Source organism: Calonectris borealis, chromosome 5 (assembly GCF_964195595.1).
Source record: "Calonectris borealis chromosome 5, bCalBor7.hap1.2, whole genome shotgun sequence".
Classification (NCBI taxonomy): Eukaryota; Metazoa; Chordata; class Aves; order Procellariiformes; family Procellariidae; genus Calonectris; species Calonectris borealis.
Window position 1 is genome coordinate 29,229,547 of NC_134316.1, and position 21,091 is coordinate 29,250,637.

General features: G+C 42.4%; 1 protein-coding gene across 6 annotated transcripts in view; it reads left to right on the forward strand.

Moving 5' to 3' along the window:
- The first annotated feature begins 838 nt into the window (after nucleotides 1-838).
- BAZ1A (bromodomain adjacent to zinc finger domain 1A) overlaps nucleotides 839-21,091 on the forward strand; it is a 66,347-nt gene continuing 46,094 nt past the window's right edge. For 5 of the 6 annotated variants that reach the window (XM_075151671.1, XM_075151672.1, XM_075151673.1 and 2 more), the window contains exons 1-3: nucleotides 839-1,129; nucleotides 1,835-1,984; nucleotides 9,283-9,561. In XM_075151671.1, the coding sequence (XP_075007772.1) occupies nucleotides 1,872-1,984; nucleotides 9,283-9,561 (392 nt within the window). In that variant the 5' untranslated portion in view covers nucleotides 839-1,129; nucleotides 1,835-1,871. Of the gene's footprint in view, nucleotides 1,130-1,834; nucleotides 1,985-9,282; nucleotides 9,562-18,942; nucleotides 18,993-21,091 lie in introns of those variants that run through there. The other variant, XM_075151676.1, reaches the window with a different exon arrangement.

Sequence of the window (21,091 nt, forward strand, 5' to 3'; positions counted from 1 at the left end):
CGGGACCTTCATTTGCAGGAATAGCATTTTAAGTTGTAAACTTAAACTACTTAGATATCAGCCTTCAGGTATTAGTCACCTCAATAGTTCTATGGAGTTTCTACAATTATCTTGCAGATTTTTCATATACGTGTTGGACCTTGTGATGATGAACTATAATGGATGTGGACTTTCTGCGTTTTTATGTCTTCACTCTTAAGAACACAGTTAAATTAACACCCCAGTTTTAATTACCAATGGCACTGTAAATGCATTAGTGTTAAAAAAAAAAAAGTGGTGAAAAATTAATACACTAGTAAAACCATGGAGTGACATTTTCGCTGAACTGGAAAAAAATGAGGCAACGTTAAGGGGCCCGCGTACGGTTCTTATGCTCATCTTAATGATGTGTAATTTCACTTTCAGCAAAATATATCCGTATGCCCCTGTACGCTCTGATAGCAGTATACTCCTTGGCTTTTGGGCTGTTAACTGAGAGAGAAACGTCTCCGGAATGGCACTGTCAAACGCCGAAACGGCTGTGGATCAGCCGAGGGGAACACCCCTGCAGGAGACGCGCCTGCCCTCGCCCGCAGGGCAGGTACTGAGGAGAGCGGATCCCTCCGGCACCGAGCGGCGGGTGGTCTCCCAGGGGCTGGGCGGCTCCTCGGCGCCCGGCGCCGGTTTCGGCAGCGCTGGTAACGCCGGTGGCAGGAGCCGCAGGCTCGGCCGCCCCTCCGTGCCGTGCCGTGCCGTGCCGTGCCGCCCGGCCCGGCCCGGCCCGGCCGGCAGCGCCGCGCGGCAAGAGCCGCCTTCCCCCCCGCGGTCAGCCGGCCTGGCCCACCCCCCCGCACCGGAGATCTCCGGCTGATAATTCAAAAATGGAGGATGCGCCCTCTCAGCCATTAATTAATAATGTAGCTCGCTGTCTTCCTGTGTGACACACGCTGGAAGGCACCGAGCGGCCAATAAAGATGTAGGGGAGAGCAGGGGAAGGCTCCTCCCCGCAGCTCTTCCTGATTGAGGGCTTGAAGAAGTAGATCAAAAACTTCCCAGGAGCCGGGGGGGGCAGAGGAAAGGGGAGAACCGCGGCGAGGGGCACCGCGCTTCGCACCGGCCAAGCAGCAAGGGCAGCCTGCGGCCGCGCCAGGTGGGCAGGAGGGGAGGGAGACCCCCGGAGCCCCCCGCTGCGGCAGGCCGGAGGGCGGCCAGCCCCCCGCGCCACGGCCGCGCTGTCCCGCGGCGGCGGAGCCCGGCGGCGGCCGGGCCGCGGGGCGGGAAGGGCGAGGACCCCCACTAGGCAGCGTCCCGGCCGGCGGGGAAGGAGGGAGATAAGTGGTCGGCGCAGCCCCTCCCGGGTGTTTGCTTTGCGGGGAGGAGGAGGCGGAGGTGGAGGTGGCGGGGGAGTGGAAGTTGGTGTCCGGCCCGGCGTGTGTGGGTCAGAGGCGGGGGAAGGGGGTGACCCGGGGGCAGGGGAGCCAGAGGAGACAAAGCGCGGCGACGGCGGCGGCCGGGGTATCCCCGAGCCGAGCACGTTGCGCGGCTGGGGCGGGGGGCGCCGCCTCCGCCCGCCGCTCGGCGTCATGGCCCCATTGTGAGGCAGAGGGAGGCGGAGGCGGGAGGAAGGATCCGCCGCTCGCTCCGCGCGCAGTCCCAGGCAGGCAGCGGCGTGTCAGGCACACAAAAGGCCGCCGTGCCGCCGCCGGCGCTTTCTCCCGCTCCTTCTCCGGCTCCCCCGGGGGGAGGGACACGCCGGGCCCGCTCCCTCCTCCCCGGGCCGGGGGGCGCCGCTGCCCGCACTCGCTCGCTCACTCCCTCCGTGTTTTTATTTTTTTTTTTCCCGTCCCTCTGGAAGCGGGTCCCGGGGCAGGAAGAGAGCGCGGAGCGGGGCGATGCCGCTGCTGCACCGAAAGCCCTTCGTGAGGGAGAAGCCCCCCGCCGACCTTCGGCCGGACGAGCGCGTTTTCTACTGCAGGGTCACTAACGAGATCTTCAGGGACTACGAGTAAGAGGCGACCCCCGTGTCTGTGTCCGTGTCTCCGTGTTCGTCCGTGTGTCCGTCCTGCCCCCCCACACCCCCCCGGTCCTCCGGCGGCGGCGGGCGGGGAGCGGTTTAACCCCCGAACGGCTGACACCTGGGCGGGCGGGGAGGGGAGGGGATTCCCCGGCAGCGCCGCGGGGAGCCCTGCCGGGGGGGGGGTGTGTGTGTGTGTGTGAGGGGGGGCGCGGCTGGCGCCGAGCCCGTGCCCTCCCGAGGGGGGGGGGGGAAGAGGGCGGATCTCTCGCCCGGGGCAGGGGGAATCCCTGCCCCTCCTCAGCGGGGGTATCCCGCGGCCCCCTCCCCGCGCGGGGAAGGCGGGGGGAGCCGGCTCCTTCCTCCCCCCGCCGCCGCACCGCTTCCGCGCTGTCGCCCTCGCCCCTGTCCCCCTGCCCCCGCCGGGGAAGTGAAAGTTGCGCGTGTGGGAGGCGGCGGGCGGCAATGAGCGTCTGCCGGGCCCGGGCTCTCCCCCTCCCCTCCGCCCCCGCCAGCAGCCGCGTGTCGGCGGCGGACGGCGCTAGGCCGCCTCGCGGAAGGGGCCGCGCCGGGCCCGGGTTCAGCCGGCGCCGCGGGGCAGCGGGGCCGCCCGCCCGGCATGTGCCGGCCGCCCTATTGTTGTGGTAGCGGCCGGGTGGGGGGCGCCGCCTGCGGAGCCCGCTGGGCTCGGCCGGGCTCGGCTCCCCGGCCGGCTCCCGCCGCGGTTAACCCCTTGCTGCCGGCCCTCGGCCGGGCCGGGGTGTCGGAGCCGCCGCGCCGCCCAAGGCCGCGCTCGCCCCGCCTCCGCGGGGAGCCGCCGGCTGACCCGGTTGGAAATGGCTGGTGGGGCCGGCGGCCCGGGCGCGGTGCGAGCGCGGCCCGGGCGCGGGGGTCGCTGCACCTGTCCGGCGGGGCGCGGGCCCTGCTGCCGGAACCCTCCCTTCCCGGCCGGGCGGCACCGCCAGAGGTTAAACCCGGCCTGAAACCGAGCGGTCACACCTGTCCCCTCAGGAACCCTCTTTCTCGTGAGGTTTCTCTCCCTCCTTCCGTCCCTTCCTTTTTTTTTTCTTTTTTTTTCCGTATTTTTTCTTTCTTCGTGTGTAAAAAGACCAGTGGAAATTGTGAAACTGTCGTTAACCGTTGAAGGCGTACTGCGCGGATAGTTACGAACTTACTGCCGCTTACTTTATCGCTTGTAAGAACAATGGACAGAAAGTATTTAGCGAGACGTTTTTCAAAAGCTGGTAAATACATGTGTTTTCACCCCCAGTCTGATCCCGCCTACAAAAGGCCCCCGCATCCAAACTCTCTCTTTATTTTTTTTTTTTTTTAAAGACGTGCAGAGTAATGAGATTAAATCTGAAATACTTTTCATTTGCAGCATATGAAATTAGAGCACACCTAAATCTTTTTCGTGTTTAGACTTGTTTTTCTTACTTAAATACACTTCACCTAATAAAATTTTAAAGAAGTTGGATTAGGTAACTTCGGAGGGTAATGCCTTAGTGTTTCCTGGGCGATACACTCTGGTGGGGAAGGGGGGTGTTGAATATTTTGTTGGAAGTTTTGTAAGGAGTGTTTTCATTATGGGGCGTATAAGAACCTAACGAACAAGAGCTGACAGCCTCCAGTTTCTGTAGGAATTAAGTCCCCTTCTGCCAGCTTCCAATATTTTGAAAGCTGCTTTTCTGGTTACAATTATTATTATCACATAATTAGATGACTCTCATGTATTTGTTGACATTGCACTGAAATACGTTTCAGGTATGTGTAGTTTTGCTAAAAGGTCAGCATGAAAAGTATCCTTTTAAAACATCTTTCTGTTCTCAAAGGGTTTGGTGAATATTTTAAGTACTCTGACACGCTTATTTACACTGCAAAGATGTTGTCACTAAGAAAAAGTATGAAAGACCAAATTCCATATTTAACCAAAGTTCACAAATTAAGGGATAAATTTAGACTTCTAGGCGATCCCTAGAAATGTCAGTGGGTGGTTAGCTCAGAGGTCAGGGCTTAGAATATGGTATTTGGGAAAACTCTGCAGAAAACTCTGCTATGCTTGTTTTTTGTGTACGTGGGGTGGGTTTTTTTGGTTTTGGGGTTTTTTTAAATTCTCTTCTGGCTTTTTGTTAGGTTGGGTAAAATTGGTGCTTTGGATTGAAAAGTTTAGTTCTTTTTACTTAGCAGGGTGTCCTGGCACAGATGAGTAAGTTTAATGTTGGTTGGTTGTGGCATAATCTAGTGGAGAACATAGGTCATCTTTCAGCAAGTTTTAAAGATGCTGATCCTTGTCTCTGCTGGTTGCAAAGTGATGCTTCAGATAGCTAGTGTCTTCTGAAAACAACATCTCCCATTTCTTTGCCTAAGCAAGGGCAATTAGATTAATAGGAATAGGGAGGGCCCACTTTTTAAAAATCGTGTTAGCTGTTTCATGAAAGAAAACCATTGTCTAAATCAGGCTTCTCTGAATCTGCTTTTGCAACAGCAACTTGAGTTTTTTGAGGGGAGAATTTAAAAATTATAGTCTGACTAGATCAAGCAGGCTGTATAGATACATGGTAACCTGAATTCACCCTCTTCCTCAACTATATGAACGCTTTTAATTACTACAAACGGTTAAGACTTAAGTTGTTTTCTTGTTTGTTTGTTGTTTTTGTTTTGTTTTGTTTTTTTACAGAGCACAAACTTAGTGTTGAAGAGCTTCTTTCATGCCCATGGCAGCTTTAGTAGAGATGAATACAAATCATACATTAGTATTACTCTTCTCTATATAAGAAATCATTATGCTAACGCAAGGAGAATTTGGCAAGACTAGTATTTTGTAAAGTGACTTTCCCGTTAAGAATGTATTTCCTTTTTAATCTGAAATACCATCACATAATTTTGTAACCCTTTAAAAGGGGGTGCATTGAGGTGGCAGTGTTTGATTGTATTTATCAGGAGTAACAGGAACTGGGGGAACTGATGTTCTTTGTGCTTGGTTGTAGTCCTGGTTAGAGGGACAGGCCAACAAAAGAGTCTCTGGAGCCATAATAGTAGCTGCAAAAGCAAGTATGGGGATGCACGAGATGCATAGGATGCATAAGAAACACATTAAACCAGTGGGATGTTACCACCAGTCTTTGACACCTTGTCTGTGAAAGTTAATAGCTGATACAGACGTGCGGTGAAAGCTACTATGAAAGTATGGGAAGTCTTGCTTGTGAAGACAGCCTGAAAATGATAAGTAGTATAGATACAGTGGTAGGAATGTTCTTCATTCTAAAACGGGGAGGAAAGAGCAGTTTTGCATCTTCAAAACTTACTGAAACTTCTTTATAGATTGGCCTGTGGAATTCTTGGTTACAGTCAAGAAGAGATCTGTTCAAAAGGCTTTTTAAAGTGTCCTTAGTTAAGTGGATTTTTCTGTTTTGTTGAAGAGAAACTTATAACTTGAAATATATTCCTTAATGCATAATTAACCTGTAAATACTAATGAATAAATGTCTCTTTATCTTTTTTTTTTGTTTGCTTGTTTCTTTTGTGCATTATTTTTATAATATGTATTATTGACCACTTCTGGCGATAAGGCAGAGTACAAGAACGCTTTTGTAATCCAGAATGGCAGAGTTGGTCTTCCATGATTACCCTCCTACCATAGACTAAATAAATTATATATTAGAAGCTCATAGGGGCTTCAGGATTAAAAATAACAATTATTACAAGTTAGCCATTCCATAGATTTATTTTTTCTTGCTTTTTTCTCTCTCTTAAATTTCACTTGCTTAACATGACTTGTCATATTTTACATTCTCCGATATATAATTCTTCTTTTTAAAAAAAGAACACCCCCCAACTTGTTTTTAATAGATGCTAAGAAAATGAATGAAAGTAAATGGTTTGAAACAAACATGTTCTTGAAGCACACTAAAAATACAGTCCAAGAAGATCTTGGACTCAATGGGGATACTTGGTTAGTTCAAGCAAAACGCATCTGATATTTCTAGGCTGGATTTTTATATCCATTGCAAGTGCAGTCAGCACAGAGATTGCAAGTAATTTATTTCTAGCTTCTATTAATGAACTGCCTCCTATGAAATACCTACAAAATAGCAGTATTTCTCAGTGATTTGCTGATAATTTTGCTGTTTACCTTAAGTTGCATGGAAAACTAACTATATAATGGAAATGGAAAAAGGCATCCAGCTGAGAAGTCAGCATTAATTACTACTACAAAGACAACTCAGTTTTTAGTCCCTGCTCCTCAAGTAGTTGAGCTGATGTGGACATCTCCACCGGGGCCCTGCAGTCCCGTTTGGCTTCTCGAGGCAGATGGGACCATGCAAGTGAGCTTTGTGGATGTGTTTTGTATGAAATTCCTTCTCCATATTGTCAAGAGTTACTGAGATCTTGAACCAGTGAGGAAGCCCCAAAGACTGTAATACCCTACGTAAAGAGGTAGATAAGGCTTCAGATGTGAGATAGCAGTAGATGCACTTGCTGTTGTGAATTTAAGTTGAATTTAGAATATGATCAAGTGCATTATTACTCTTTAAGTAAAGAGAAAGGGTATTACTGCTGCTGCTACTGTTCTCTTGGTTTGGTGGCTGTTGTGTCTGCTCTTTGTATATCTTTTTGTGATAACTGACATGCACCAGAGAGAGACGGGGACAGAAGGAGCACTACAAATAACATCTACTGTTATACTGTTGGGATTTTGTTTTCTCCTCTCTCTCAAACCAAGTTAAAGTGAGATCATTAAAACATTGCAATAAAACCGTGTTAACAGACTAAGCCACAGATGGTTTTGATGTGCTATAGGTAATGACTAGCTAAAGACAAATAATGCTTTCAAAATTGAATGTAACTTTTTTCTGCACAATTTTTTTCTTCCCTATAAGTTCACGGGGCAAAAATCCACACAAAACAAAAGAGGAAATGAGGAAGAATGAAACTAGATACACAAACTACTCTTGTATGCAAATGGAAAAATGTTTTCCTCAAATATGTTTCAGTTAAAGTAATCTTAGAATTTTGCATTTGTAATAATCATGGATTAAAAATTTTTAGAGAGGGGTTTGTTGGTTGTGTGTCGTCCCCCCCCCCGGTAAGTTCAATGCTGTTGCTTTAAATAGCCTGATTGCCCGGTGTCCCCTCACAAAGAATAGCAGCAGCTCTTAAAGGGACACTGTCAGCTTCAACCTCAGTCTCTCCCTCCCACTCTGCTCTCTCTGTCTTCCCCCCTCTCCCCTTTCACTTTCATAATTTTTGAAAATTATGTTCTGGTATATTTTTTACTAACTCTTAGGGTGGTTTTCCTGGCTAAAGGTAATTTCAAGAACATCTTTGGTAAGTGAGACACAAGAATATATGTCGAGACACACAACTGCATGAAGATTGGAGTAAATGTTCCTTTATCCATTGAAGTCAGTAAGACTACTAAAAATTATTGTGAATCTAATACAGAAGTATTGAAATGTAGGGCAGGAAGAGACCTGAAGAGATCATATTTTATGTATTCCATCACCTTTAAAAAAAAAAAGAGACAGATTTTTGTCTGATCTGTTCTTTAAAATATTTAAGTAACTATTCTATACCTTCAAGATGCTGATTCACCATAGTTGACAGGAAAAAAAGAATATTCTGTCCTATGCACAAAGAATGACTGACAGCCATCCGTTCTTCATATATTGAAGAATAATTTCATTCTCCTTTGTTCTTCTCCTTTTCTTGTTTAGAGTAAGCAAACCCAAATTATTCCTCATTACTTAAAGTGTCAGACCCATGTACTGTCAAATATATTAAGGAGATGCAGGTGATATAAAAATCTGAAATTTTGTAGCTATTAAGTATTATTCAGATAATGTATCTCTTCCTCTTCTGTCCTTTTTCCCTTCTCGCAGCTGATGTTCTTCCTAAAGCATCTTTCTCTCACTCAGAGGAATCCTGTGCTCATACAGAAAGGATTATCTTGGCCAGGACCCTCCATTGTCTTCAATCTGGAATTTCCATTTTCATTTACAAAATGTTATGGTTCATCTGTCCATCTGCAGTGAACATCATCATCTGCGTCGGTCTGACTGATGCACGTTTGCCAGCTTGAGTTTGCAGGGAGCCTGCAAGAAAAAACTTGAAGTGTGAACTGTCCAATTCTCTAACCCCATTACTAGAAATTATTTGAACAGTTTTTTCCTTTTAAAAATGGGAACACTGCGCAGCGTAATTTTTTTTTTAGACGAATGAAACTTCAGTATAGGTATCTCGTGTAGCATGCAGTGTCCTGAAAGTACTGTGTGTTTGCCTTGAAATAGCTATGCTGAACTGATACAGGGCAAAACAAAACTCGGTTTGTCATGTTGTGTGTTGCATGCTTATCGATACTAGTCTGTTAAGCTTTTTAAAGAAAGGCAAATAAAAATCGTTGTCTGAGCTGGGGCATATTGAAAGATTGCTCTGCTGTCTGATCACTGATCCGTAGTATATGATATGTTTTAACATGGTTTTGTGAATAGCTACAGCATCTAGTTCATCTAGAAAATGTTTTAACAAACTGCTGTTTTTCTGATACCTGTCAAAAATTGACAGATACTGACTAATGAAAGCTCTTCTTTCTTGATTCCAATATAATAACTAGTAAGCAAGCAATAACACCAAGTAATTTTAGCATTAATTGGAAATACAGGGAAGGAGGAGAGTCAATATTTGCTAATGGAACAAGGGAGGAGAAGAATCTGTAGGAAAAAATAGTTTAATGCTTTTTCTAAGAGCAATGCAAACAGTGAAGGAGTAAAAACTATTTAGAGAACTACTTGACATTAATTTTCTACCTCTCCCATCTTTTCATTTGTGAGCTAGGGCACTCAAAATCTGAAACTTACTCAAGTTTCAACATGTTTCTGTGGTCTTAAGGTTATTTTATGCTTGTACAGTTTTAGACCCTCCTCTTGCAAATATTTGTGGAAATGTGGGGGATGTGAGGAGGATATGACACCTATTAAACTCAGTGTGATTATTTTTATGCATAAGGCTTCTTACACGTGAATATGTGTTTGCAGCACTTCTAGGTCTTGATGCTGTTACTGTAGTCTCTAGAGAGAGGAGACTTTGATTTTACAGTAACAATTTATGATGCCATGGCTAAAAAGTGGTAAATAACCCTTGATTATCTACAACCCGTACAAGAGTAGAGCTGCCTTTGCATTTCAGGCTTGTGAAAGAAACTTGCTGCTGTATTAATAGCGAGCAAATTGAAAATGTTAGTCAGAACTCAACAGTTTCCTTTCTCTCTCCCCCACCCTCTATCTTTTCAGTGATTTTTTTGAACGCACCATTCTGTGCAACAGCCTTGTGTGGAGCTGTGCTGTCACAGGTAAACCAGGACTCACATATCAGGAAGCACTGGAATCAGAGAAGAAAGCCAGACATAATCTTCAAAGTTTTCCAGAGGCACTCATCATTCCAGTTCTCTACTTGGCCACCCTTACCCATCGCTCCCGACTTCACGAGATCTGTGATGAAATCTTTGCTTATGTCAAGGATCGGTATTTTGTTGGTGAAACAGTGGAAGTAGTTAGAAATAATGGTGCAAGGTAAGTATATTTAAAAATAAATACGTATTTCTTTTTGTTTGGTGTGGGTAGGTTTTGTGTGCACTTTTTTAAAACCAAAAATCAAGATAAACTCCCATCAAACACACCCAAAGTGAGGTGTGAGGCTTAACCTAGCGATACTGTTACTGCTCCTCCCTACTTTAATTAAGACTAGGATTGTATTGCTGGGCTCGGTATCCCTTTCCTTAGCTTAGAAGCAGCTGTGGAGGCAGGACAGCTCTCTCAGGTCTGGACACTGCAGTTTTTTGGTCCACATGGTAGATTTGCAAAGGAATGTCAGTCCCCTGGTGTGAGAAAAGTGGGTTGTTTGTAGAATGACAAACTAGGAATGAGAAACTAGGGGAAGCTATGAATTAAAAATCATATGAAAGTTTTGATGAAATCATCCAGAATGTAATTCATCATGTGGTGTTTTGTGTACTCAGAATGGTGGAACTATTGAAAGCTTAAAGAATCAGGTAAAGTTGGATATTTGCTTTTTAGGTAGTGGCTAAAATTGTGACTGCATTCTCAGAGAAGTTGGGAATTAATCATAAAATGTTTGTAATAGGTGATTATCTGGGATTTAGTGATGGGTTTTTTCCCCAGTCAGAGTTAGTGTTATGTTTACTCTTACACTGATGTATATATTGCAAGCGTTTTTATTGTTATCTTAGACTGATGAAAAACTTGGAAGAATTTTGAGCTTCCGATACTTTCTTTCTCATATCATTGGTACATATGCTCTGTAGTATAAGTAAGTTGGTTTACAACACATAGCTAGCTTGAGTCTTTCTTTAAAGCAGCTTCTGGGAGAGGACTAGAAAAGGTCCATGTTTTGTCTAAATGAGTTTGCATATGCACCTAACTGAGGTTTAAAATGTGAAAGACTTGAACATGCTCAACTTGGAAATACCTGCAGAACGTGTGCTAAAGCCTTTGTGGGTTCAGCTGTTGCTGTTTTTGTGGTTGTTTATTTGTGGGGTTGTTTTGTTTTGCTTTTTTTCAGGAGGAAGGTGCCAGCTTACACTGCAGAGGGCACAACCTGTTGGCTTCTGTGGGTAGCCTGAGGTCTCGGCATCTGGTGCCTATTGGGTGATAGGAGAGGGCTGCTTCAAAACAGTCATTGGAGAACATAGTTAGTCTATGAGTGTTTTTAATTGGCTGATCCAGTTCTTAATTAAGGCAAATTTTGTGCTATACCAGGAAGAAAAATCTGTTATGTGCTACAGGAGATAAGTTGTAAGGAAATTTGTATGGGTATGTACGTAAGGTTGGTGCTTAATAGAAAAGCTTTCCATCTCTTCCCTACTCTATTCCTTTCAACCAGTGAAGTCCCAATCTGCAAAGCCAGGACAAGAACAACTTTCGGTAGAGTTGCTGCTTTCTGTACAGAAAACCTATATTCAAAGTTTGTTTCTATCATTCTCATCTTCATACTTGCCTAATGACTAGACCCAGGTTACCACTAGTATTACAGTCATTTTGCTTAGAGAGTGAGGTTTTTTCTTCTTTTTTTTTTTTAACTAGAAACCTGAATATTATGAACTGTCAGTGTAGTTCAGCTGTTGGTTTTCATTTGCTCAATGAAATGCCTTTGTTTTCAATCTTTGATGATACTGTCAGTTTCCAAACTAATAGCAAAGAGAATGCTTTAGAAGAACAAACTTTTTTCCCCAAGAACAACCCTCCTGTCTTTCTCTTACTTTTCTAAAGTCTTCTTGCTAAGATATTGATGCATGTGCATCTTAGCTTTTCAAAGCTTAAATGAAAAGTAGGCTTATATGCAGTAAAGACAAGTGTCTTATTTCTTCATCTTTGAAATTCAGAATCCTTTTCACTTTTCTTTTTAGACCATCATAATCAGTTTTTAAGTTTGCCCGAACAAAATGGTTTCTACTTGCCATGTAAGCTAAATTCTGTTCAGATAAAGTTGTGATACGGTTCTATCTCATGAAGATAGCGCCATCATTTTTTTTACCAGCCTTTAATTCAGTCATCTTGGTTATTCAAAACTGTGTTGAGATACATATCTTAATTCTTAATTTCTTAATTCTTAATTTCTTAAGCCTTTGGGGTGGGCTAGCTATCATTCAAAATACCGAAGATTCAGATAAAATCTATTTCCATCAAAAATTAACCTGCTAGAGATTGTATGTTTGAAAACACATAAGTATAAACTTGTGTCTGGTAAAATGAAGCATGAAAAAATTTGCCTTAGCTGATTATATGCCACTGATACTCTAGACAAATGTCGCTAGTTCAGGCCTTTACTACTAAATCCAGGAAAGAGTGCAAATAACATGGTAAGCAGGGGGATTTTTGTGCTTAGAGATACATAATTAAAGAATACAAAGTGGGAGGAGGTGAGGCATAGTTATTATTCCGCCCAATTAACAGTTGACTTTGACATATATTTTGAAGTACAACATAGGGGGTTAAGTATACCAACTCATGTTACTTGTAAATAACATGGCTGTTCAACAGAGTGATTTGGACATGTTTGTCCTGTGCAGCTATGTTTTTGTGATCTTTTCTAGCAAAAATGGTCACAGTCCATCTATAGTGTAATAGCATCCTATGAGACCAACAGAATTTGGCAGATCATGAAAACCCAGTTGTGTCATGGTGTTGTAAACCCTTCTACTGCATTTATGTATGAAGCTTTTTGCACATGCAATGTCAGCAGGATCGTTTGTTACCTGAGCTCCGTGCATCATTTAATGCGAAGCCTACAACATAATGCATGTGTAATCAGGGGTTGCTCAAGCAATTTTTAGTATTCATATTTTATAGCTCCTAACTTTGCTCATGTAATATTCTTGTAGGATAGATTGCTTTGATGCAGCTTTCTAGATTTTGAACAAAGTAAATGGGAGGGAACCCAAACAGTAGAAGGGTTAGCATTTTGGCTTAATGTAAATATTTTTATCTTGAGCGTATGAAATAGTCTATAGTACTGTAAGCAATGGACAGGTGATCTAGAAAGAGTAAGAGGACAAGTGCTTTGTGCAGAGGCTAGGCAGAAGATTTTTTTTGAGACCGGTGGTTTTTGTATCAACCCGTGTGTTCTGGTTGTTGCAGAATCTGATGCCCCATTGCTTTTTCTGATCTTATGTCCCTATCAGGCTCTTCTTGTTTCTAGCCTTTTGTTGTGCTGCTCAGTTTTGAATTTGGCTGCTTCGGCCTTGTTGCTGAGGTCTGGTAGGAGGAACTCGGAGAGTTTGGGAGATACTATGTCTTCCTGTTGTTTTGGTATGTCTGGTGTCTTAACAGCCCTTACCAGAAAGAAATTGCAGAGGAAGCCCCCCAGTCCTATGATGTGGCAGTCTCTGAAAACGATGAGTGCAATTTGGTAATCTAGTAGAAACAACAAGGAGATAATTCTGCTTGCTCTTTAACTCTTTCAGATGATGTATTGATTAAAAATGGCCAGCTGTTTTGGTTTGTATGTGTCCAGCTTTTCTGGCCAAACTGACTTTTCTCCAAAGTGGCAGCTGTGCTATGCTTTAAAACATGAGGTGCTTGGATTCCTGCTTAAAGAACCGTAGGAGCTGTGTAACAACGTTTTCCTAGTACTGCCTTCATAAAAGATAAAATTATTATTTGAAACATCAGTCAGAAACATCATATAATATAGACAGAAAACTTAGTCTCAAATTAAGTTTGTTTGTCTGAGTTACCAAGGAATTGAAAACAATTGACACTGTAAGTACTGTTATTTAGATGTCAAATTGCTGTTTATGGAAAGTAATTTATTGAAAAAGGCATGGAAATTATTCGAGATTTGGGGGGGGGAATTAGAGCAATATTTCATGTTAACCATGGTCAATTAAGATGTAAAATAAGCAGCTGATGTTTTAGCTCACACTTTATCGAAGCAGAGGAAAAATGCTGATCACATCGCTGGAATTGCTTCTTATATTTGCTCTTCAGAACTGAAAGTTTAAGACCCATATGATACTAGTTGGCCTTTTATTTTTCCACAAGGAATGGCATCTCTTGCAGTAACCTGTCCATTTGTTGCTGTCTTAGTACTCTGTTGGATTATTGGTACTTAAAACTTGTGAAACTGATTTTCAACATCTTGGTATCTGAAGTCAGTTACCTGAAAGTTGGAACTATGTGGTATGAAAGGCCTACCTGAAGTAATCTCAGTGAATGCCTCAGACACACCAAATAAAACATACAACTGTGTAACTCACTCAGCTGTAGGACCTGTTCCTTTCTCCTTGAGGTCAGGAGTGTGCTTTTTTTTTCCTTCATTATTTTAATTTGTCAGAGGAAAAACTAGATTTAAAGCATGTGTAAACAAGCAGTTGTGATTTATCATCAGTGTTCTGAGACTGGATGCCATCACAAGAAATAATGGCAGCCTTTATTAGGGTAAACAAGTGAGCAGGGTGATAATTAGTTAATTAATCTGTAAGCTTGCAGTCTGACTTCAGCAGTGAAGAGATCGGAGGTTTTAGGTTGGACAATTCTACTAGCTCTTCAGCTCCCCCTCCCCCACCCTTAAAAATAGCTTATGTGACGATGCCTTCCCTTCCCCACGGAGGGTGGGAGACAACCAGTTGTTGTCCAACAGTTAGTACGGAGCTTAATTAAAAAGTCAACCACCTGCAGACTAAAATAGATTGCTTAAAGGTAGTGTATAAGAAGGAAGAAATCATACAAAACGTGGCAGATATAAAAAAGGAATGTCTTTTTTCCATTGACTTTGACCACTAGATGACACCACTGCAAAAGAATACTTGGCTAATGTCTGTGAGCAGGCAACACCAGAGTGCTTTAAGAGAAGTTTTTAAACTGAACCTATTTACAGAAGTAGTAGATGACCGTTCTTAGTTAGGAAGATTGCTGCATCTGATTATACATTAGGTATTGGCTAACATCCTTTCTCTGCTCTGGATGATCTGATGTTGACCATTGCCAAGCTGTAGGAAATGTAGATAATCATTGGAAGAACCTTGTCTGTAAGTGAAACTTCTTTTTTTAACTCATCAATTGTTTGGCTGATGTGTCCCAGTGCTTTAGGACTTTCATAGTGGATTAACTACTGCATTAAGCCAATTAAAAGATTTACACACTGTTTTTGTCTCTGTAAGTGTTAACTGGGGCACAGGAAGCGTGTTGCTGGCCATGACTATGCCTAGCTTGATGTGGAGTTGGGATGGTAGAAGATAAGCCTTGTAAGAGATAAGATTATAGCTAATTTTCCAACTTTTTCATTCAAACTGGCAACAAGGTATTACTTGCTTATATATATGTAGTTGTCTTCTGAGAACTAGGAAAAGTTAATATAAGACCACTAGGTAGTAAAAGGCAAAGTGTCTTCCATGTTTAGACTTTAACAAGTTACAGCGAATTTAAATTATTTTCTAGTCCACCAACAGATTTTCCCTTTGATATGTAGGCTTCAAAGCTGTTTGGATGTAGAGGTACTGGAGCTAACGTCTACGGAATCAGAAAGTTACAGTGTGTGTTTGTAGTGGGAAGGCTTAAGCATAAGTTCCTGCATACAAAGAAAGTTTCTAACTTTATTTCGGAAGGTGAATTTAATTCCAGCAAAGTTAGTGTGGTGCTTATGAATCAGCATAGCTGACAGTATTGGAGAGCAACTTACCTATTCATAGAGCAAGTACAGTTTGTATTCTTCCACCATTGCCGTTTAAGGATCAGTCAACTCCTGGCCTGGAAAAAACACATTTAAGGAATTCACTTTCCACTGCCCTTAAGTCCTTTGGGATATAAATATATTTGTATTTCTTGGCCAATAAATATATTTGTATTTGACTAACGGAAGCTATGAGATGATGATATCTGGGAGAGAACCTGCAACTCCTTTCTTACAGGTTGTTGAACAACTGTTACAACTATTTTTGGGCGCTGCCAATCTCTGTTAGCGCTCTTTTCTATGCACACTCTCTACTTTTATAGCTATAAATTTAAAGGTATGGGTTTTGATTGGTTTGTTTTATGATTTTTTTTTTTAATCAGTACAATACTATCAACGGAAGGCTGGGCAGTCAAAACAGTGCATATACTGGTGTTACTGCTAGTTAGTGCTGTCCTAATTCCACAGGAGGCAGCCGATGCAGCTACTGTGTATGTAGGATTCTCTTGTCCTAAGCAAAAACATCCTTCTTACTAGTTTCTTTAAAGCACACAATCTTGCTTATAACTTGACAGAGAAATGAAAATGCTAAAACTCAAAACCAGCAGCTCTTGCTGTACTTCAGGAAGCCATTATGTGCATAAAACTTGTCTCCTTGTTGTATGCTTTTGTTTTGTGTGTGCATTAAACTGTACCAATTAGCTTATTAAAATATGTCACTTATTCCTTCAGATCTCTCTCACTTTTATCTCTCTAATTACTTCCAAGTGTATGAGAACTGTTAGGACAAGGATATGAGTTACTGCACTTACCTGACATTTACTTCTTAAACTTACTAAAAGCTGACAAAACAGAATGAAGCTATAGCTTTTTGGTACTTCTTGGTTCTTGCTACTATAGCTTCTTTTATTAGTGACTGTTTTGGGGTTTTCTGTATTCAACTAACTTTACATACTATTAGAAAAGGTGTGCTTTTTTAATTTTGGCATTTGAAAAACTTTGCTTTCATTTGGGTGTCTGTTTTAAAAAGTGAATTTCCTTTGCTTTTGACTCACTGATCATTGTTTTCTTTTTATGTTAAAAGTTGGCCTCAAAGTATTGCAATATTCCCCCACCACCACAGCCTTCTGCATCCAAGGGATGTTTTTTGTCCGCTTATTGTAAAGCATACAGAGGCATGTTTGCAACTCACCTGGGTCTTCAAGGGATCTTGGTTTTTGACCTGAAATGAGGACATAGCAGAGTGCTGGACTATTATTTATATGACAGTAGTTAGCACCAGCCAGGTCAAAAGCTGTTGTGTAGAATGCTCAGCTGATGGGCAGTGAGAAGTGGTCTCTCCTTTCACAGCTTCCAACTTCAGCCATGGTTGGATGTAAAGGCCTGCTCAGCATTTGGAAGAACTTCTCCGAGTTAAGTGAAAGTGCTGATAATTGCAGAGTTAAGGTTTCCGCTTGACATCCTGCGATGGCTGGTTTTGGCCTGTTACATAGTGGAGTACAGCTTGTCTTTCTCCTCTTCAAATTGTGGTGTTCTACTGCTTCAGCAGAGGTAGATGGAGATACCTGCATGTCCTGCAACTTGTAATAGCTTGTGTATGTGCTTTGAGTTGCTGAGCTGAATGAAGGAGAAATGTGGCAAGTAAGTTATCCTTACTCTTTGTTCTGGGTTTTCCTGAATCACTCTCACCTTGGACTACTGGTGAGTTTGAAGCATGTACCATGTCTTGCCCAACTACCTTGTTAGGTGTGTGGTTTCCCTGGAACAGACTCTGCTAGTGACCCAGTGTTCATTTGCCTAGATGTCATTTTTCAGTTAGGAAGGATAAACTACTGAAATCACTAAACTACTAAAGAAATTACAGTGTCTCCTTCTAAATGAGGGAGGTCTTACTACTTCTCCTTCTTCCTCTGCTTTTGGCTGTGGCCAATATTTGCCTCTTGCATGTGCTCTAGTTCTCATCAGATCCTTCAGTGAGCCACTTGAGGTAGCTGATAGGACAAAAACTTACCCAGCTCTTCACATTGGGTTAGTTTTGGGGTTGGTTTTTTTTTTTGTTAGGTAAGTGAATTCAGTTCAGTGGCAATCAATAAACGATAGTGAGCACCAGAGCTACAAAAAGCAAGCACCGCACCAAGTATGTGGCTGAAAGGAGGAGTGGCAAGGGAAAATTTCCGCCTTTTGGCAGTGTTGAACTGTTAAGTCATCCCTGCATCTCATGGAGCAGCAGCCTGAGACTGCGGATGCAGTTTGCTTTTGTACATCTTCAGCCTGGCGCTTCCTTACTTTTCTGGGACTGAGGTTCAGTCCTACCTTGAAGTTTTCTCCTAGTTGTGTTAAGCTGCTCTTCAAAGCACAGCCCAGAATCGTTCTTCTAGAGAGGCTGATGGAGTTGAGTTTCCAGAGAAACTATGTCCTGTGCCACAGTCTCCGGTGAGTGTCTCTTGCCCTTAGATTGCTGGAGTCAGTTATGTTCTTTCACCTGTGCAGCTGACCAGCCCTACCCGAAATTCACGGAAATCAATGGAAGATCTCAGTTTTTTTCATTTGAGAGAAAAGGAGATGTACACTGGTATTTTTTAAAAATTACATTGGTGATATCTCCTCTGGCTTTGTGTTTAAAATTTTTGTGCTCCTCTGTTGTTCTTCTCTTTCTTCAAAAACCAACAGATTTAATCATATAGGCTGAGCACTTCTTGGAACCTTTCCCATAACGTAAGAGGACCTCAAAGAGCTTGGTTTCTGAGCTTAGCAAAAAATAAAGCTGTGAGCATAAAGGCCATCCTTGGGTAAGGTCAGAGGACCTGTACCCTGTTGTTGAAAGCAGCCTGTAGTGCAGAAGGAGGTACAGGGTAGTCCTTTTGCAGGTTTACTATTCTAGCTTTTGGCTGTCAGTGTCTGAGCTAGAGTTGCTGGGACTATAGTGTAAAAGTTCATGATGGCTCTATTCTCAATTTATCTGATCCTTTTCTGAATACCTTTGGGATTCACTTAGTGTGGCTGTAAGCTTTTTCACAATATTTGTCGTTATTTGAAGGAATTGCCTCCTGACTGAGGGGGATATTGGGGTACATATCTATTTACTTTAACGCCACTGTCTTTTTAGATGGAGGTGCCCCTAGTTCTTACTTTATGGGAAATAGTGAGTGAGCATGGTTTGACTTTGACATAAGCTCTGTAAAGATCTTAAGGTATCCTTTTTAGAAAGTATTTCAAGTAGTACACTTCATTTGAGTGTCTTGCTTCAGCTTTCAGCTCTGCTGATTTATGTGCCTTGTGATATAAAATAAGAGTTGTAGTAAGTGAACTTGGGGAAATATTGAGAAGAGCAGATCTTCATTCGCACTAGAAGCAGGGTGGCTTTGCCTCTCTTAGCCCAGGGCTGCTACTAGCCACGACTTGAATGTAGCAAGGCTAAAAAAAGTCTTCATTTGTCGATAATTATTTCTTTAATGCCAGAAGGAACAGTTGCATTGCTTACTGTAATCCCCTGTCTATCAGTAACCATTAAATTTCATTGGATTATGCTTTTATTGAGCCAGGTAATGTGTGTTTCACTTGATTCCTTCCCCAAAGATTTCTGGTAATTATTTGAATGCTGGCATAGAGGATGGAGAATCACTTGCTTTCTGTGATAGCTTATTCCATTAGTCATTCTCCCTGTTTAATAATAAAAAGGGGGGGGGAGGGGGAAGGCAGCTGTATTGGGGATTTTGCTAGTTACTGAATCAAGTGTGTAGAATACATAATTTCCATTCTTACAGAAGGAGATGTGATACCCTGTAAATTACAGGGCTGTCCGATGGATAAACAGGTAAATTAAGTGTTGGTAAAATACTCTGTGACTAAATATTGAAGTCTTTTTGTCCAGGAGGATTGATTCACGTGTGTGTGTTTTAGCTGCTTTGTCCTTTCATGGCATTGGGTAGTGTAGGTTGTGATTTGACTTCACGTGGCTGTTCTACTGTGATTGCAAATTTAGTGTATATGCGCTCCCTCTAGTGGTCTTCAAATAGTAAACAAATTAGAAAAAGTGTCAGAAGCCTTAAGCATTGGTGCTTTTGATTATTTTCCGTTAGAAATTAATTTTAAAGTGTTTTTTAAATTGAATTGAACTCTCTAGGAAATATATTGTATAATCTGAAACAAAAATAATTCTACTAAGAAGTCTTTTTTAGCAGGTGATCTCTGTTGGAGCCTAATAATACGCATTCTGCCATGCAGTCAGCTCCATATTACTTCGTATGAGGGGGAGGCTGTGATGTTCCAAATATTGGAAAACTGAGATACTGTGATGATAGACTTTTCCCTGAGGGCTCAGCTGGAGTCTGGTGCAGGGCCAGACCTTAATAAGCCTCGTTGGACTTGGACTTATTTTGTGAACAGCCACTAGGCTCTGTCTCCATTACATACTTGGGTGCTCTTGCTTCTTTACACGGAGTCTATTTACATTTTTGCAGTTAATTAGCCTGGGCTCCACTCACCAGGAAAATGTGTCTTTCAGCCCCAGACCAGCCAGCTTTGGAAACGGGGCCGGCTGCATTGGAACGGCAGTGTGCCTGCGGTCAGTGAATCCAGCGGACTCAGGCTGCCCCTGCGTGCAGGCAGCTCTGGTGTCCCTGTGGATAATTAAGCACTGGTCATATTGTTGTCTTCAGGAATATATAAAGTTGTTAATAGGTTGGGGTTTTTTTTTAATTATTTTAATTTTTTTTTTTTTAAATAACCCATCCCATTGGAGCATCCTGGAGCTCTCTCCCTGTTGGAGAGAGGCTTGGGGAGGACAGCTACAGGCACTAACTGCGTTACTGGTCCTAGCTAAATTCACAAGTGAATATGACCTAGGATATTTTAATGTTTAACTTTTCTCCCTCTGCCCCCCTCTCTTTCCCCCCCCCCCCCCTCAATGTGTGCAGATTTTGGATGGTACTGTCTGCTTGCAGAAAGAGGTGTTTAAATTTTGACGTTTCCTTTTTGCCAGTGTTCCGTTCAGATAGAAGAACACTTAGAATTTGTCTGTCATAGATTTGTTGGGGATTTTTTGTTTGTTTTTAACTTAGGCGTGATGCCATGGTAATTCAAGTCCTGTGCTCTATTTTATTCATTCCAAGAGACAGTGTTTGGTGCCCAGAGAAGAGAATTATTATGTGTTCTTTCTGCCCCCACGCTTTGAGCTTTTAGTAGTAGTATGTGACAGCATCCATTGACTGCAATAGTTAATTTTCATGAAGCAGACAAGGCTTTAGGAGATTAAACAAAAAAATATGAACCATGGAATTCCAGAAAGGGGTGAAAGTTAGTGGTTAAGAACCAACTATAATACAGTTACCCAGCATGAAGTGTGATTAATTATACTTTTAATATGTAGTTAATTCTGCCTTTTATAACTAGCATTCAGGATGGCAAAGGGATAGACTTGTTTTGTCAATTGTGTGGATGCCAGATGGAGCCTTAATATGTGTCAGCAGATAAAGGGGCCATTATTAAGATTAGATGCATAATGATCATTTCGGCCTTGTTTATTTAGGTCATCGACAGCAGTAGAAGATGATCTCTTATAAGTAAAAATACTTTAGGATCTGAAAATCTTTTGCTTTTCTTAGACTGCTATCAAAATAAATGTAAAACGTTTGGTGTCTAGTTTTGAAGTAACACATTAAGTTAACTTTTAGTTTACTTAAGTGAGAACGGAAAAAAATTCACAACCACTAATAATTCTGCCAGTGACTTGATTTGTTGTCCTGAGTAGTGAAGCTAATAGCTGTGTAAGCAGGTGAATTTGTTCATTTATTAGATGGAACTCATGAAATTAATATTTTTTCCTAGTATTTCAGTGCAGGGCTCTTAGGTACTTACTTATTTGGTAGACAAGACAATGTTCAGTTATATATGTATTCTTAAAAAAAACACCTG